A 17,792-nucleotide genomic window follows, 5' to 3' on the forward strand; every position below is an offset into this window, starting at 1 on the left:
AAAAGATATGTTTTTTCTATTAATAAGGGTTTGCACGTATCACTGTTTGATCAGTATATGGAGAGAAAGTTGATTAGTTTTCCACCATGTCGAAGTCAAGTCAAGTTTTATTTATACTGCTCGCAAATCACAGTTTCCTTCTGTGATGCATGCAGAAACACTGACAATGAATCATTCTTTTGCTTTTGACAAATTCAACCATAGCAAGCATTTTCAGATTGTATTACAGTCAGATTCCTCAATGTCAAGCCAAGGATGCTCAGAAGAAGCTCTTCTCTGTTAAAAGATTGCAGAACCTCTTCTTATGCATCTTGTGATCTCCAGCACTGATCTAAATTCAGCTCACCTGAGTGCTTTGGCCACCTCAGCTGCTTTGACAAATGGCATTACCAGCTCCACCAATATGCCCTTCATATATCAGCTCAAGCACTTTGTCATTGTTCTGCAGCGCTCGGCGTGAGTGTGCAGTGGAAGCTTATTCTTCAATTTAAGACTGCCTTTTCCTGCTGAGAGAGTATATGCAGGCATACATTTGCATGCACAAATATGTCAAGACTCATCACTGCTGAGTACACTTCAATCAGTTTAACATGAGTGAAGGTCTGGCAAATGCTAGCATTCTCTAATGATGCAGAATAAAGGACAAGAAGCTTACATAAGTCGCTGATCTCATTGTGCAAGCTTAAATTTGGGTACTAAAAGAATGGTGATGTCTGCAGACTGGACAACATGATGACAAGGATTCCTTTTAGTGTGCGCAGCAAGAAACCACAGTGTATTATATTTCCTTTACTGTATAAATATTGGATGCTTGGACAGAGTCCACATAAAAGATGCACCATCAAATGTGAGTTCTTGAAAATTAACGACAGATCTCTGCCTGCCGGCTTTATGAAAAAGATGCTGATAACAAAACGTGCTTGGGTCTCCATTTCAGGGTGATTTTTTGGAACAGTAATTAGGCTTCTCGAGCCTCTTGAGCCTACAGTATGAATACAGTAATTATGCCAGTTTCTTCCAGTGAATTGTCATCAATTGGTTTGCTTGTATTTTGTGCTTGATTAAACTTTATTTGATCTTCTACCCACAACGTCATATATCTAATGGCAGAATTAAGATGCTGTTTTCTTTTTTTTATTCTCGCCTCAAGCATGTATGACATACACCTCATGGGCCACAATATTTGCAAGTAGATTTCATCATGAAACTTTCACCACACCGTTGTGATACAGTACGATAGCAGCAATCGTGCTCACGCAGTTCACGTGGGAGTTGGGATATTACAAAAAAAAGTGGTTGCATGTACGCAGGCAACACAGCGGTCACCCAAGTTCCCATAGATTCTGTTCCATGTAAGATCAAACTAGCATTAACTCTCAGTGAGGATCATCCAAGGAGCCTCTGTTTTGTGCTGTGTTGCTCTCAAAATGATCTTAGATGACAGATTTTGATATTTATGCAACATGCAGACATCAGAAACAGAGGCAGCACCTCAGTGTTATCTGAAAATGCATCAACTTTCTTCAAACCTTTAACTGAGATTTGAAAAAGCTCTTGTTCAGAAGTTTTCCTCTGACTCTCCATTTTAACCTTCAGTTTGATTCGGCTCTTGACTGCTTTGCCATGTGCAAAGTCTACAGCTGTCCCATCACTCAGTGACACTACCCGAACCCTTTCTCTCTCTCTCCCTCTTTGAAAATGTCTCTCCGGACCGCCCCCCTGGCCCACCAACTCTCCCTAGTTATTTATACAGTGGAATGTGCCAGGCCTTAGATTTTTGTGATGCTAGCAGACCAGAGTCTCTCCTGTTACATGGGAAGACATCACTGCTAATTTTAGCCCAGCCCTGTTTGACTTTTTTTTCCCTTCTACTGATCAGGCAAAGGGTCGCTTTTATATCCAGAACATCCAGTAAACAAGCTGTCTGCCGTAGGCTGTGACGTCATGCATCTTTCAGGATCTACACTGTTACTCAGTGACGTCTGAATCCTTTTTTGAGCTCTTCAGTCGGTTGTGTTGTCAAATAAGTAGAAAAAGTTAAAAGACTCAGTTAAATATGTTTTGATAATTTGCGCAAATGAGTAACTGCATGAGAGCAACAGATAAATACGATAACAAATCCTAAATCTTTAAAGCTGCATTAAAGCAAGAGTGCAATACTTTAACATGTAATCAACGGCCGTTACGTTCAAGGCCAACGAGTTCACACAGTGCTGATTAAGCCTATCACGGCCAGGTAAATCTCTATGTATTTTACCAGTACCAGAGTACCAGAATTTTTAATTCTGGTATTTGTTAGTGATGCTTGACATCAACCAGCAGTGATTGGTTAGCAAGCAATTGCAGTGACAGAGTAAGCTGGAAAACTAGGAGCATAGCAGGACCTCATAAGTGTCATAAACAGTGTTGGTATCGTTACTCGCTGCAGACAAAAGTTCCACACTACAGGTTTCATTGATTTTTTTTGGCCACTTGGGGGCAACGAAACAAGATGTAAACACACTGCTGAAAGAGAGACGAGACAAGAGGGAGTGTTTGTTTCTGAAGCAGGAAGAAAAGTGCAGGAAAGAGGTCACATGACACAAAAAGTTTTCTTCCTGCTTCAAACACAAACACTCTGTCGTCTTGTCTCTCTGTCCCTCAGGTGGAAAACAAAGCTGTTCCACTTAGCGCTCCCCCTGGAGGCCTGGAGAACTGCCGCTGTGTTGACTGGATATGCAGCGTTTTCCTTTGGTTTTTGGAGTTTGTGTGTTTGAGACTTTGTTTCGTGTGTGTTTCTGAAGCTACGGCGCATTTCTCCTAATGGAAGTGTTTTGAGCCTTTGCAGTGCGTTTGCCCTTGTTGGCCACCGTATATTTGACCCATTGTTCATACAAAAATACTATTTAGCACAGCTTTTAGCAGGTATTATTATTATTATCATTATTACTTTTCTGGCTACGTGGGGGGAAGCAGGATACAGACACAACACTGAAAGAGTATCATCTTTGAGTTGATATGGAAAACTCATTAGCAGTTTTCTATTTACACATCCAGCAGATACAGAGCAACATTAGCTTTAATTTAGAGTCGTGTCTCTGGTTTCTGGAGACTGACGAGAGTGGTGAGACTGAACCAAACAATAAGCTGCAGGCTGTGAAACCAAAACAATGAGCTAAAAAATGCTAAAAAGCTGCACAGGGCTTACAAGAGCTGCGCAGTGTAGTGATTACTAACAGTTCAGTAACTGACTGATAGTGATTTCATTTAAAAACCTTTTTAAAGCTTGCAGAGTAACCATACTGTTTGCAGAGACCTAATACTGGGAACTTTAGAAGTCACCATTGAGAGTGACGATGGCCCCTTTCCAGAGTGTTTGCATAGTTTCCTCGTCCCCGTGTTGTCTTCCTCCTGGAACATGAATGTGAGTGAACAGGTGGAGCTGCAGTTACACTGTGGAAATCCCCTACCTCGCCATGTTGCTTCAATAAATAGATCTGACAGTACATCAACAAAGTAATGCTTTTTTAACAGATAAGAAATCCTGAAGGAGAAATATGAAATCCCCATGACTGATTTTAGCTGTTAAACGGCTTGGAGCAGCTGACTGTTTTGCCAGTATCACAGTAACTCTATTCAAGGTTTTCAAGTGATTTCTAGTTCTCATATTCACATTCAGTGGAATATAATAGAAAAGGAGTAACACCTCGTGAAAGATGGAGGACATAGTGATGAGTAAGTGTGGTTGATACACTGAAATCTGTCCCAGGTCTTGAATGATTAAGCCTCTCATAGATCAGCAGCCATCTCGCACAGTGTGTATTGAAAAGTAACTGACATACATCACCATTATGACTGATAAATAAGGCTGTTCGTCACGTTGCATTGTGTCAAACCGATGCAGTCACAGTATAATCGGTGCTCACAAAACTACACAGAGAATAATTTTACAGTTGCCTCATTTAAAGATGAACAACAGCAAAACATCAGCTCCTCAAAATCCCTTCACTCTGGTTTTCATCCTTTAAATATGGTATTTTATTTTCATTGCATTTCAGGATCAACAAATCATTGTCGCCAGCCTCAAAACCACGTGGAAGAAAAGCTGGACAGACAGGCTGCCTCTGCATTCATTGTGCATCACCAGCAGTGTTATTGTGAAACATCACTTTAACGTCAGACACATTACTCAGACCCAGACTCACACTAATATTTATACAGTTCCACTGAGAACACATAATTACTCTGCTACAGGTTATTATTCCAGCACATAGCCTGTGCCAAAGCGAGCTGCAGCTAACACTAAAAACACTGTGTTATTTTTGGCACGAGACTGACAGTCATGACAGATTCCTCCTTTGTTAAATTCATGCTGAATTCATCTATGAAAAAGGAAAAAAGACCCACATAAAGTGCAGCTGCCAAGGAAACAAGAAGGCACTCTGCATGACCTGAGATTACATAATCAGCAGACCGTGTAATTAAGCCTTTAGGTATTTACAAATTTTCTGCACAAGATGCGATTGTGGCTGCAACCATTCGATATCTGCTATGAATTACCATTGATGTACAACACTGTGAAGCAAGTTAGCGCCTTTTTTAGCGTAGGTTTATTTATACCTATTTACTTCGGCGTGTGAGCAAACTCTCAGCATGTTCACAGTGTTAGTTTGTCCTGTGCACAGTGTGGTGCTATGTGAACCGAAATGTCATTCCTAAGCGTAGCTATTTCTGTGTACTGATTTATACTCAGAGGTGAAATGAAATGTGTAAGCAGTTATGCCTTTTCCTCTTCCTCAGGGGAACCAGTTCTTAGATACTGAGTCATTCAAACATGTGGTAACCTTTGCAGAACAGTTATTACACCAAATGTGTCAAAAATTAGCAGCAGCTGAAATTGTCTTGTACAATAATGCAGTGGCAATATTATCTTTTAGGAGTGTAGTTGTGAGCACAGCAATTAAATCCATCATATCCCTTGGAAATAGCTTTGTGTAGTCAGCCTAAGCAGCCAGTAACACATTCGCTGTGAGAGCTAACGGCGCTCCAGCAATGCAGAGGAGTGAGGAGGTCCCTTTAGCTGTTGCAGTGATTCTCCCCTTCTCTGCCGACACCACAGCATCGGCTCATTACACCAGTTGAAGAATAAGACACAGACACATGGGGAGGAAGGAGAAAATGAAAAATGTCAACCAATGCTGTAGAACACTGATCTCAAGAGGGCTGGATCACTCCCACTGGTTTTTCTGCCTATCGGTGTGCACTGCCTGTGGGGTGGAACGCAGCGGGGGAAGATGCTTACACTGTCGCTGGCTATTGTGTGGACAGAGGGGCTCCCTCAGAGGGGATGATATGCATTCAACAGACATTTGCACCTACGGATGGAGGTTTACGCTCTACGCTTTTCACAAACGGATTCTCTCAGATGAAGTGCTCAGACTCTGAGGTTGCAACTTGTTATATAATGGACCAAAGTGCCTTCTTTCCCTTTTTTCTTTGCATTTGATTGAGAAGCTTTTACCTGCATGTTAGCAGACTTATATAACAAGTTGGATCTTTTGCATCCAAGTCAGATATTACTTGCTGATGTCTTTGTAGAAAATTTCCTGATTTAGGCGTGTAGTAATGGCTCGGAACCCCCAGTGTGTCTCGGGGAATACCCTGCTGCTGAATGTAAGCCAAGACAAAAAATACCTGTCGAGGACATACCAACAGTGGCCATGAAAAAAATCCAGACCAAAGAAAAAGATCAGGCAAGTGCTATTTCATGTATTTATGCTCCTCCTATACTGATTCAACTATTCACTGTATGTAGAACATACAACAATGTAAAATATTCCACGTGAAATGTTGACATTTCATTTAACATTACTGCTCAACAAATGGCCACACAGTGTTTTCTCAATTGACAGCATCAGATGCAATGGCCAATGACATCCTTCATCAAAAGGGAAACAAAGTTAGACCAGTGTTACTGTGGAATATAATCAAATCACCACCATAGCTTTGAAATAACGTCCAAGAATTGTAGAGGACTTTGAGAGTTTCACTAAAATGCTGATATGATGCGATGTTTCTCAGACTGCTGGTTGTGTAAAGTGGTGAGAGTTTCTTATCATAATCATAAATTCTAAGATAAGATAAGATTCTTAAACTGGAAACTTTTCTAACACTTAACATTACAATCCGACAAGAATCAAGAAGATGGTTGAAAGACAAAACCTATTTTTATAAACTCTACTCTTATAAACAACACAAAGAGTGTAAAACTGCAACATTGAGGTGGTACTCAGTGAGGTATAAATCTCGTTCTGCACGATGTCTGTTGAGCTGAGTGGTTTTCTGTGGGGCTGCATTGGCAGGTTTATGAGCCACACTTTCCTGGGACTATGGTGAGATATGTGCAGTAATACCCCTTGCACAGTAATTAAGCTGCTGGTGTCTTATTGACCTTTCGCCAAACCCCTCCTCCAAACCGACTGTCCAACCATAGCTTTGTAACGGTAACTAGGCACCAGCAGGCCTGTCAAGCTTTGCATCTGTCTACATGTTGTTTTCGGTTTGCATGAGGCGCTAACAGTATACATAGAATTTGGAGGGTGGCATCTTTTTCTGTTGTTGGTCCAAAAATGAAAACTCAAGAGCAAAAGTGGGAGGAATGGATGAAACTTTGTCTTTATCCCCTCTAACGTAAGCCGCAAATGTTAGCATGTCTGGCTAACTAGCTTACTAGCTCAGTCTGTGAGCTAAGGTGCAACTCTATCAGAATTTAGAGTGATGATAGCAGCTTGGTCCTGCTTTTTCTTTGTTTTTGGTAAACTCCTGCCAAAATGTCCGTTAGATAACCATTCCATTTGCCAATCTCATGGCTTCTTCCTCATTTCTTCAAGTCCTTCTCTCTTGATTCATCCACTGGGGACCATGATTTTTATGGCGGTTAATCCAATAGCTGTTGAGCTATTTCACTCTGGACCAATGTGGTAGACTGACGGACACTGCTGTCCCTCGAGCCACACCACCAGCATGGCTAAAGACGAGTGTACTTTGAGTGCTCGTGTATTCAGTCTTATTAAGTTTGGCACTTTAATGCAGTATGTGTAAAACTGTCTAAATGTCAGCCTCGGAAATGTTGCAGCAACATATTTTGCTTTTTTAAGAATCTTGAACAATTGGTTGTGGAAATTAATATGTATTTTTAGTAATTATGATAAATAGGCTCTTTTTCTCTTTTGTTGCTTTTTAAAAACTTCTCTCTTTGTTATATTGCATCTCCTCATTAGTCACTTTTCTTTTTATCTTAAAGCTATCAAACAATTTAATCAGATTTTCTTAACTAGTCAGGACACTGTAAAGACAGACAGAAACTTGTCATGGCTAATATCAGCCCGACACATGGCTAGTTATAAGAACAGCCATTATTTCAACTAATGTTTTCTTGCTTTTCTGATTTTAGAAACGATTACTGTAAGGTACATTTGTGTCATGTTCTGGTGTTATGATGCCTTATGAATGCTTTGAGGAAACAGTTGTACATTTTGTAAACACTGTGAAAATCTCAAATACAAGATGATTGTGTGCTATTCATGAAAAAAGGTGGCTTCAAGTTTTATTTTGAAATATGCAGTGGCCTCACACATTATTGCAGGAATGTGATTTTTATATGTAGATTTAATAGCTCTGAGGAATGTGAACCACTTAGAGAGTTCACCCGTTTTGCTTTTCTACTTAAAAACTGATTAAGAATGGACATCAAATGTACAAATTACATACAAGCATTTTCAGTATTTCTCTACCATGTATGAGCAACACTATGCTATTGTTTTCTTTTACTGCAAGGGAAGAACAGATAGCCTCTGTTTTTTATAAGTAATTCCACCTACTGTGAAGCAAACACCTCATGAGAGCTGCTGGGATGCCAATGACTCAATCGTGCTTTCTATTTTGAGTTCCACCAATGACTGTTTTTTCTCTGTTAGAGGAAAATAGTCAAACCTTTCAGATGGTACAGCTGGAACAGTTTTTAGGTTTAAAAGGGATGAAATGGAAAGAAGTTGATTTTCTTCTTAAACACTGAAATAGCTGTATTTAATTTGCTCAGTATTAACTTGTAGATGTTGATGAGATCATTTCAGCGACATTTCAGCTTCAGTCAGTTTAGTACATTATTTAGCTTTGCTGTGCTAATGAGACCCTCAGGGTGACAACTTTAAAAGTCAAATGACAGTCATGATCAGACACAGTCCAGTGCAACAAAAACTAAACTTTCAGTTGAGTAAGGTTGATTTAATCTTGGATGTGCAGTATTTAACATGCTGATATATTTCATACTGGCATACCTAATGCCAGGGATTCTGTTCTAAAAAACAAAACAAAACAAAAAAACAACTGTACAATTGAAAAGTGTCACCTTCAGCATTAATGTGCACTGGTGCTGAAATATCCAAAATTGCCGAAAATTTTAGGTTCACCATATTTTTTTCATTTTTTTCAGATTCCGAAACAACAGAGGATGAAGGTGGAGACCAATTTGAGACCAAAGAAGATGGTGGGGATGTCGAGGACCAGGCTGTGCATACAGGTATCCACCATGTTTCCAGCATGCAATTATTCCTTTAGACAATTTGCATTATTTCTGTTTAACTGATTTCCATCAATGTTAAAATATAGCTAGAAATGTTTCAAAGGAAGCTGCCGCTCATCTGCAGTTAAAGCTGCATGATTTGATTTGATCTAAATTATTAGAGCAGTTTTACATTTTCCCATGTCTCCTCTTTGCATGAGATGCAGTGATGGACAAATGTGCAGAAGATGACAGTAGAACACATGGACATGAGGATCACTCTAACACAACCAGGCAAGAAAGAATCTGCTGATTGTACTACTGGGCTCATATTCCGTGCTTAAACATAACACCTGGTAGACTGACTTAGTACTGACCTGCTGATTCCAACAGCTTTGCTTCAAATCCTCTATTTCAGGAACCAGCCAGAGAACTATTCGAGAGAATCTCCTCCACAAGTCCTCCCACCCCCATCCCCAAGACTCATCAAACGTCCCTCCACCTCTCCAATGCCAAGTCGCTCTGGTTCAACTACACCTCTCAGCTTGCGGAAGAAAATAGTTGTGCCAACTGAGTACCAAGATACAGTGCCTGGGGAGTTTGAAGAAAAGGTTAAACAGCCAAAATCTGTGTCCCAAAGTAACACACAGGACTCCCGACCACAGACTCCACTGAGCGAGTACTCCCGGAAGGAATTCACTCTCAGACCTTCCCCAAAGCTTACCAGGGCAAGCTCAAAGGTTTTTGAGAAGGTCCGTGGTTTAGAAGAGAGGAGACGAAGCCTTGATATTCCAGAAGGTTCAGTCTCGGGAAGGTCCTGGGCAGGGTTCAATCGAGCTGGATCTGTGGATTCGGATGATGGAGGAAGCCGGTTGGGCATCTCAAGAGAAAGTTCAAGGGAAGATCTAAGGGAGGCTTTGAAAGAGGATGCTGCTGAACGGAGATCTATGTTTAGACAAAGAGCTGCTTCGCTGGAGGAGAAACCTCGCTACTCCCAAAAAGTTCAGGACATTGAGAACAAGTTCACTGAGGAGCTACAGCGTATTAAGAAACTCGTTGGTAAGCCTCATCTGAAGAAATCATTTTCAACTGAGCAGCTCACTCTGAAGAGCAAGCAGCGCCAGCCTCTCAGGAAAATTGAGCCTATTCCTCCACAAGTCCTTCAAAAGCTCCAAGAAAGGGAACGTGCCCAGTGGGCAAAGGAACAGAGAGAAAAGGAACTAAGTCAGCAACCAATGCAGCATCAACAGCAAATACCCCAAGACCAGCACAAATCCCAACCCCAAAAGACAGCAAGCACTGCATCAACAACTGTAACAATCAATAGATTTGGAGAGGTTGCAGGCACCCCAGAGTCCATGCAGCTATCTGACTTACCAGGACAACGATCAGTGAGAGAGTTAAGTCGAGTCAGTCCAGTTACAGAAATCATCCAGAGGTCATCGTCACCAGCGTTATATTATCAGCAAAGGGAAGAGTCGCCGAGCAGAAATGTTGCTGAGATGACATTACGCAAGGTTGAGCGAAGGCCACCCAGTCCGCTTGTACAAAGGGTATCTCGAATGCAAGAACCCCAACATATCCAAGAGTCAGTGCAAACATCACAGAGGGATGAGACCTCGGGGAGAAAAACTCCAATAGAACTAGTATTAAGGAAAATTGAAAACAGACCTGAAAGTCCACTGGTTCAAAAAAGGGCTGTCATTGTGCAAGATCTTCCTCCTCAACCTCCTGCAAAACCCTCAAGGATGTCACCGGTCACTCCAACGGAGGAGAAAATGGAAGTGGAGCCATCAAAACCCGCCTTAAAGATAAGAATCCCTGCAATTATTGTTGAAGATGAAAAAATGGAAGAGGATGTTCCTGCGAAAACAAGTGAGCCTCAGCAGATTAGCACTAGTGCCAAAGAGGGACAGCAGCAGAAGACCAAAGGGAAGAAACGTCGCTCTCGACCCATGTCTCCAGAGTTAGGTTAGATTTGTTTCCCTTCTTTCATTAAGCTCGTTTTTCAGTTTAATCAACCAATCACTCACTCTTTACCTTGGGGGGGTCTTTTTCTAATTTGATCACAATGAATTCAGGCTTTTTTTTTGGTTAAACTGCAGATTCTTCAGATGATTCTTATGTGTCTGCTGGTGAGGACCCAATGGAGGCGCCTGTGTTTGAGTTTCCCCTCCAGGACACCGTAGCATCTGCTGGTGCAGATGTGCTGCTAAGATGTATCATTGCTGGCACTCCCATTCCTGAAGGTAACATATTGTACTTTGTGTTTTAACAGCAAACAACTCAAAAGGTAATCTTAAAATCTCTGTTTAAGCGATCTATGCAAAAACTGCTCTGTTTGTCGTTTTTGTTGAAGTTACATGGACGAAAGACAAGACTGAAATCATCGGCATTGGAAATTACACTGTCAAAGTGGAGGGTGAACGGCATAGTCTGCTCATCAAATCAGCTAGAATAAGTGATGGTGGAAAATACTGTGTGACAGCTGTTAATCAGGAGGGCAGAGCGTCCAGCAGTGCCACCCTTATAGTTAAAGCAGGTAAGTTTGGCTTTTGGGATACCAGATGAAACTTAAGTGAGTGTAAACAGCACACATACACTGTTTTTGTGGTGATTAATTTTGATGTTTGACTCTTCAGAGCGATATTATTCAAAGGAAATGTTGCTCGGTTAGTTAAAATGTATCCAGGTTTTAACTGTGTTTCCACAAAAACAACAGTTGGCCATTTTGAATCAGAGCAGACAATAAAAGGAAAAGCATCATGCTGCTCCTCATGCTGCAACATGACAGACATATTTATGGTTTTATTGTTATCTGCACTGAAATACATGTCTTCCATTTAACTTGGATAAAGTCAGTCATTATCACAAGCTGAGAGCTGTTATTATAGTTTGTCAAAAATGGAAAAGGACATTTATTTTGTCTCCACAGATGAATTTAAAAGTACTCTCTGTAGTCAAAAACAGGCTAGCGTACCTGACGATATTTTTTTATTCATTTATTTTTAAAAAGCTCTGAATAAAACATCTTGTGGTCTCTTCCCGCGTTGGCATTGTGTTCCAGCTGATTTCTCTCCTGCTCCCTTGTCATTATCTCTCTGAGCAAAATGTCTGTGCCATATATTCCAGCTGAACAGCCTCACTTATAGTTACCATAGCAACTCAGAGGCGAAACTGAACCTATAAATTGCCCACCGAGGCTCGCTGGCTCCACCCTCTGTGAATCCACTGTTGTTTGGATATCACATTTGACATCTCAGATTCTAATTATATTTTAAGGGGGGCTTTGTTTTTTAAAATGCATGAACAGCTTGAACTCTTGTGCTCTCAGTCACAAAAATAAACTTTACACAGACAAAAAAGGCACACTCTCTAGTGAACAGGATTGTATAAAACTACAACATGAAACATAATGTGACCTTGTTGCTTTTGCAGACCCTGCACAGGAGCTAAGGGGGAACCTGGGTGTGCCTATGGACATCAGCAGCCCTATTACATCCGATGAGGAGTATCTCAGTCCCCTGGAGGAGGGTATGGATTTTGGAGGGCCAGAGCCGAGGCGAAGTATTGACACACGGTTCAGGAAACCCCCTGCATTCCTGGTGAGACTGTACAGAGCAAAGCCTCATTAAATACCTAATTCACTTTCCCTTTTTAGTATTTTTATGTTTACTCAGCTGCATTTTGACTGGTGGGTTGCAAACTATTGCATGGAAATGTTTTATGTACAGGATGTCCTTGATTCTGTCAATATTAATTTCCCTGTATGAACATTTCGTCGACTGTGTGGTCATCCCATCAACACGTCTGTCAAATAAAACCTCCGGGTAAAATGCACCTCTCAGGTTCTAACTCACATTACATTTCAAACAGGTAACAATGAGTGATCAAGCTGTCATTGAAGGACAGGAAGTCACCATGTCTGTCCGAATAAGTGGACAACCCAAACCCATGCTCTATTGGTAGGTCCCCTCACTTCATCAAACTGCTTAAACTCATTGCTTGCAGGGGACATGGAGAAGACTTTCTCTGGATCACAAGCCACGAGCACGCTTGCTTGACTGCATAGCTTGTTCTGAAGCATGCTGCTTTATTGCATCTGTTAAAGGAAGTGGAAGCTTAATGTTTGCTGCCTAACAGTCTCCAGGCTCACAATAAGAGTCTTAATGGGGTAAAGGGAGGAATAACACACCTCCCTCAATTACCACGGAGCTGCTCACAACCCAGAAACACAAATGTGTGGCTGAACTAATGAGCCCTTCGACAACGATCTGGAATTCACATGCAAAGCTGTGAACAGATCTGATTGCACTTCTTCACAGGGTTCAGGTCCTTTAATGTTTGCAGGACACTTCTTCATATCAGCCAGTAGGTCGTTATTGTTGTTGTTTGCCAGGACAGCAGCTTCAAATGATAAGACAGGCGATAGTCCATATTTTTCTCTCACAAATTCAATAAAAAGAACAAAGCTGGATATACCTTATTTCTCTGTTGTTGTCAAGGATCTACTGAAAGCGCATCGCTATTAACTGTGACATGCTCCTTCATTTGCATGAGCATTCGATTTTGAGTCAGTCCCACACGCACCATCCTGCTGCTGTAAATACTCACCAGTGGACCATATATGGTGATGAATTAAAAATACTTTCTCACACCTCTCAATTGTGTGAGAAAGTATGGTGGTGGTCTGATTTCACGATTACTCAGCACTGCTAGTTTTGTCCACTTTATGTTAGCACGACTTGTTGATCTTAAACTGAGAGAATTTGGGAATTTGAACAAATGATTACAGATTAAATATTAATTTTCTGATTTCAAAGTTCTAATTGTAGTTTAATTTTCAATTAAAAAGAGACAGATGAAATGTAGAGATGGACGAACACATTGCAGGTTTTGGTCTTTTCATGCAATTTGTTGACTGTAAGCGCAATATATAATAATACCAGCGTTATCCTTTGATATAGGAGACAAGAATAAGCTGAATCACTCTGGCAGGTTTTGTCGTTGGAGTTAGTCATGACTTTCGAGAGACAATAGCAGAAAAGAAAGCGCTAAACATAACATTGGCAGTCCTGGTAATAATAACGTATCCCACTCCCCACCCCCTTTATACCTCCCAGAATAGAGCTTGTAGTTGTGTGTTCAAGTGTGTGCTTGGTCATCCTTCAATGCATAAATTAAATTAAAAAAAACCTCTGAGTGTGTGTGTGAGTGATTCAGCTCTGTAAAACGCTTGTTTAATTCTGCTCCTCTGTAGGCTGAGGGACAGAGTTACGGTGAAAACAGGCCCGCGTCACATCGTGCGTGAGACAGAAGATGGCACTTTTCAAATGACCATCAAGTCAGCGGTGAGATCCGACTCTGGGATTTACACCTGTAAGATCATCAATGAGTATGGGACAAAGCAGTGTGAAGGAAAGCTGGAGGTACAAGGTACGCTTCTGTTAAATCTACTGCTTACAAGAATCCACATGTCGCTCTCTTTCTCTGGATAAAACATCTGCTTTTTGATGCTTGTGGAGTTAATGTTTTGCTACTAACTAAATTCTTGACACTAGTTTACCTAGAAGTCAGCGTTCATGTTGATAAGTCCAAGTGAAAAAACATTCGACCTGTGACTAGTATCACTTGACAGCACTCTTCAGAAAATGTCCTTTATGTACACCCAGCACCGCCAGTTGAGCCCGGTCTGGCTGTCATCCGCCCGGTCAGGGACATCACAGCCAAGGCCGGAGAGACGGTTCTGTTTGAGTGTCATGTCATCGGACCGAAGGACACTGATGTGGACTGGCTTGCAGATGGGAAACTGATCCAGCCGGCATTGCTCAACTGTAAGATGCACTTTGATGGGAGAAAGTGCCGGCTGCTGCTCAACTCCGTGCACGAGGATGACAGCGGGACATACATGTGCAAGCTGAGCACCGCCAAAGGTATGATTCAAGGATAAACATCACACTATCTGCCATGTCAAATCAAAATGAATGGGTTTACGGTCCCGTCTGCTTTCTCTGCTCTTTCTGAATTCAAATTTGTGCTCTTCAGAGGAAGTGACCTCGTGTGGTAAACTCAAAGTCATCCCTTCAATTGACCCCCTCTTCACTCGCAAGTTGGACGTTCTAGAAGTGATCGAGGGGCGTAATGCTCGATTCGACTGTAAAGTCAGCGGGACGCCATCTCCCACAGTCATTTGGAGTCATTTTGGTAGGACTGTGTATAGATATTATGATCATACACGGACCAGGTCGTCTTAATCACCTGTTAGATTTACAAGTTGTTCTTATGTTGTTTATGTTAACATCTGCTCATATCCATTTCATCTGTGCAAATATTTTGGAAAATATTACATATTTTTTGCTGTGGTATATATTTTTTCTGCTGTATAATAGTAAAAAACACAGTATTTATTATGCATATGTGACTCACGTGCAGGTGATGTACTGTATAAACACAGACTCTTCTCTCTGCAGACCATGCGCTCACAGAAAGTGAGGACATTCGCATTCTCCAGGAGGGTGGCCGCTACTCTCTCATCATTTCTCATGTGACCAATGAGGATGAGGGTTTTTATACGGTCACGGCCCGTAACTGTCACGGCGAGGCAATGAGCTCTGCCGAACTTTACATACAGGAGCCACGGCCAGCCATCTCCTCACAGATGTAAGAGCGTGTTATTCAGTGTATGTAGGGCTGCAGCTCTGGTGTGTTTCATGGACTTTTCCTGATTGCAAATAAAATCTTAACAGTAGTAACTGACATGTCTTCTCTTCTCTTTAGGGCTAAACTGGAGAAGATGCCATCGATCCCGGAGGAGCCGGAGGTCCCAGAGAATGAGGTGGAGCGTTTCACTATGCCTGACTTCATCAAACCGCTGTATGACCTGGATGTGATCGAGGGAAAGGAGGCTGTGCTCAAGTGTAAAGTGGCTGGTTTGCCATACCCCACCATCGTCTGGTTCCACAACGGCAAAAGGATTGAGAGCACCGAGGACAGAAAGATGACTCAGTGTAAGTGTTTCAGTGCGGACGAACATTCAGCTAATGTTCAGGCCTTTTCAGAGCTATTACACTGCCTGATTTATGTCAGATTCATCTCATTTTTAGTGTTTTAATCAAAAAAGAACTTTATCAATTACACAGAAGAGAAAGCTTTCTAAGATCAAATAAGTCTTTGCCCATAATCTCCTCCATAATATTTATTTTTAAGTTTTTCCTTTTCAGACCATGGTTTTCATTTTGTAGTCAAGGATTGTGTTTAATTTGAAGTTGCTGCCCTGTTGAATACAGTCAGTCAGGAGATGCTAACAGATACAGGTGTACCTCACGTCCTTCAATCTCTGCTTTCTCTTATAGTCCGTGACGTCCACAGCCTGGTCATCCGCTCCGTGTGCCATGCACACGGTGGCGTCTACAAGAGTGTCATCTCTAACAAAGTCGGCAAGGCCACCTGCTACGCTCATCTCTATGTCACAGGTGACTTTAGCATGGCACAAAAACACAACCAGCCTCATGCAAGAACTGCTCGTATTTATTCAGGTGTTGCTGATTTAAGAGGATTTGTGCCCTTCATCTGTTTTCTCTGATGGATGAGTGACATTAAGGAGTGGTCCAGACCTGTTGCACAGTAGAAGAGAGAAAGATTGAAGAGAAAAGTCTCTCCAACATCATCCTCAGACTCTTTATGCAGGACTCTGTCCAGTATCGTCCTCAGTTTGACATCATAGCCTCTCATCTGATATCTCTTTGATTGTCATGTCCACCTGAACGACCCTCATTTTAGTCATGGGTCAGTTTGCTTTAGAAAGATGTTTTTAGCATCTAACTTAATGTCTTTGCTTCTGCCACAGTGCAGCACTGCTCTGATGGTCAGTGGCAGATGCACTATTAATACTTTTTAATTGTTCAGGAAATATTCTAAACAGCTAAGTGGACCTCTAAAATGACTCCTGAAACTGACTCCTGACAGACGGACTTGTTGCATCACTGTGTCAGACAGCTATTTTTGCTCTTTGGTGTTTTTGTGGATGAAACTTGCCAACAAATGGAGCTGAACAAGCAGTCTAATGTGGTCATTTTAGGGGTGTAGATTATGCAAATGATGAAGTTTCTGGCGGTATTCATCAGGCTGAAACAAGAGATTTATGACAAGTGAAGTTAAGATTGTGTGATGAACCCAACTTGGAACACCCGCACAAACAAACCTCAGAGAAACAGAAGTTAAGAATAAGAGTCCGAAAATGTTCTTGTGTGAAGCCCAATGATTACATGATTGTTATCAATAACACAGAATATTGCAAAGGCAGATCATTTATGGACCTCTGATTCCATCGTTTTCAGATATCCTCCCTGACCCTCCTGATGGGACTCCAGTCATAGAATCCATCACTGGTAAAACCATCACCTTAAGCTGGAAGAAGCCAAGAAGGCTGGACCCTTCCATTGGTATGCATGAATGATTTTCAGAAGATTTACAGAATAAAGTAAATCAACATTGCTTTGTAGCATCTTGCCTTAAAACCTCTTCCTGTCAGATCCCAGCTCCCTGATGTATGCCATCCAACAACAAGCCCTGGGCTCCATCCAGTGGACCATCATAGCCTCTGGGCTGAAGGAGACCACCTACACCATCACCACCCTCTCCAAAAGTGTGCGCTATGCTTTCAGGGTCCTGACCATCACCTCCAAAGCCTTCAGCAAGCCCTCACCTGCCACTGACCCCGTGCAGCTCCTGGACCGAGGTGCGTTCAGGTTTTTCGAGCATCCATTCATCTATCAGTGTGTGCTACCTGTTCATTAAATATTATCTGTGTCCATCTTTGACTTTCCTCTAGGTTCCTATCTCCAGGAGGCTCCTGTGATTATTGATAAGCCAGACATTGTATATGTGATGGAAAACCAGTCAGTCACCATCACAGTCACCCTTAATCATGTCAACGCTGCAGTCATCTGGAAGAGGTAGTTCCTTATTAATTAATTGATTTATTTATGTATTTATTTATTATAACACCTTTTTCAGCATATACAGTATATTTATACATGGTCATTGTTTCATTTTTGATTGTTTTTTAATCACCACATCTGGTGATGAACTTGCCACCTTGTGGACTACAGGTATCACAGGACAGTCAGGCTGTATGACTGACGATCATAAATACAGTATGACAATGCATGCAGGCAGCTGTTCAATTCCAAGTGATTATCAAAGATTCCAGAGCAGTGAAGACAGTTTATTTTTGTGCCCTGACTTAAATCGC

General features: G+C 41.6%; 1 protein-coding gene across 1 annotated transcript in view; it reads left to right on the top strand.

Moving 5' to 3' along the window:
• spegb (striated muscle enriched protein kinase b) overlaps nucleotides 1-17,792 on the top strand; it is a 33,653-nt gene that overhangs the window by 1,455 nt on the left and 14,406 nt on the right. The window contains exons 2-17 of the mRNA XM_070975750.1: nucleotides 8,471-8,557; nucleotides 8,767-8,833; nucleotides 8,958-10,510; nucleotides 10,645-10,788; nucleotides 10,899-11,081; nucleotides 11,978-12,144; nucleotides 12,416-12,504; nucleotides 13,800-13,975; nucleotides 14,212-14,472; nucleotides 14,585-14,743; nucleotides 15,010-15,199; nucleotides 15,317-15,546; nucleotides 15,892-16,011; nucleotides 16,876-16,980; nucleotides 17,070-17,276; nucleotides 17,370-17,493. Coding sequence (XP_070831851.1) covers nucleotides 8,471-8,557; nucleotides 8,767-8,833; nucleotides 8,958-10,510; nucleotides 10,645-10,788; nucleotides 10,899-11,081; nucleotides 11,978-12,144; nucleotides 12,416-12,504; nucleotides 13,800-13,975; nucleotides 14,212-14,472; nucleotides 14,585-14,743; nucleotides 15,010-15,199; nucleotides 15,317-15,546; nucleotides 15,892-16,011; nucleotides 16,876-16,980; nucleotides 17,070-17,276; nucleotides 17,370-17,493 — 3,862 coding nt within the window. The remainder of the gene's footprint in view (nucleotides 1-8,470; nucleotides 8,558-8,766; nucleotides 8,834-8,957; nucleotides 10,511-10,644; nucleotides 10,789-10,898; nucleotides 11,082-11,977; nucleotides 12,145-12,415; nucleotides 12,505-13,799; nucleotides 13,976-14,211; nucleotides 14,473-14,584; nucleotides 14,744-15,009; nucleotides 15,200-15,316; nucleotides 15,547-15,891; nucleotides 16,012-16,875; nucleotides 16,981-17,069; nucleotides 17,277-17,369; nucleotides 17,494-17,792) is intronic.

This window comes from Chaetodon trifascialis, chromosome 12 (assembly GCF_039877785.1).
Source record: "Chaetodon trifascialis isolate fChaTrf1 chromosome 12, fChaTrf1.hap1, whole genome shotgun sequence".
Classification (NCBI taxonomy): Eukaryota; Metazoa; Chordata; class Actinopteri; order Chaetodontiformes; family Chaetodontidae; genus Chaetodon; species Chaetodon trifascialis.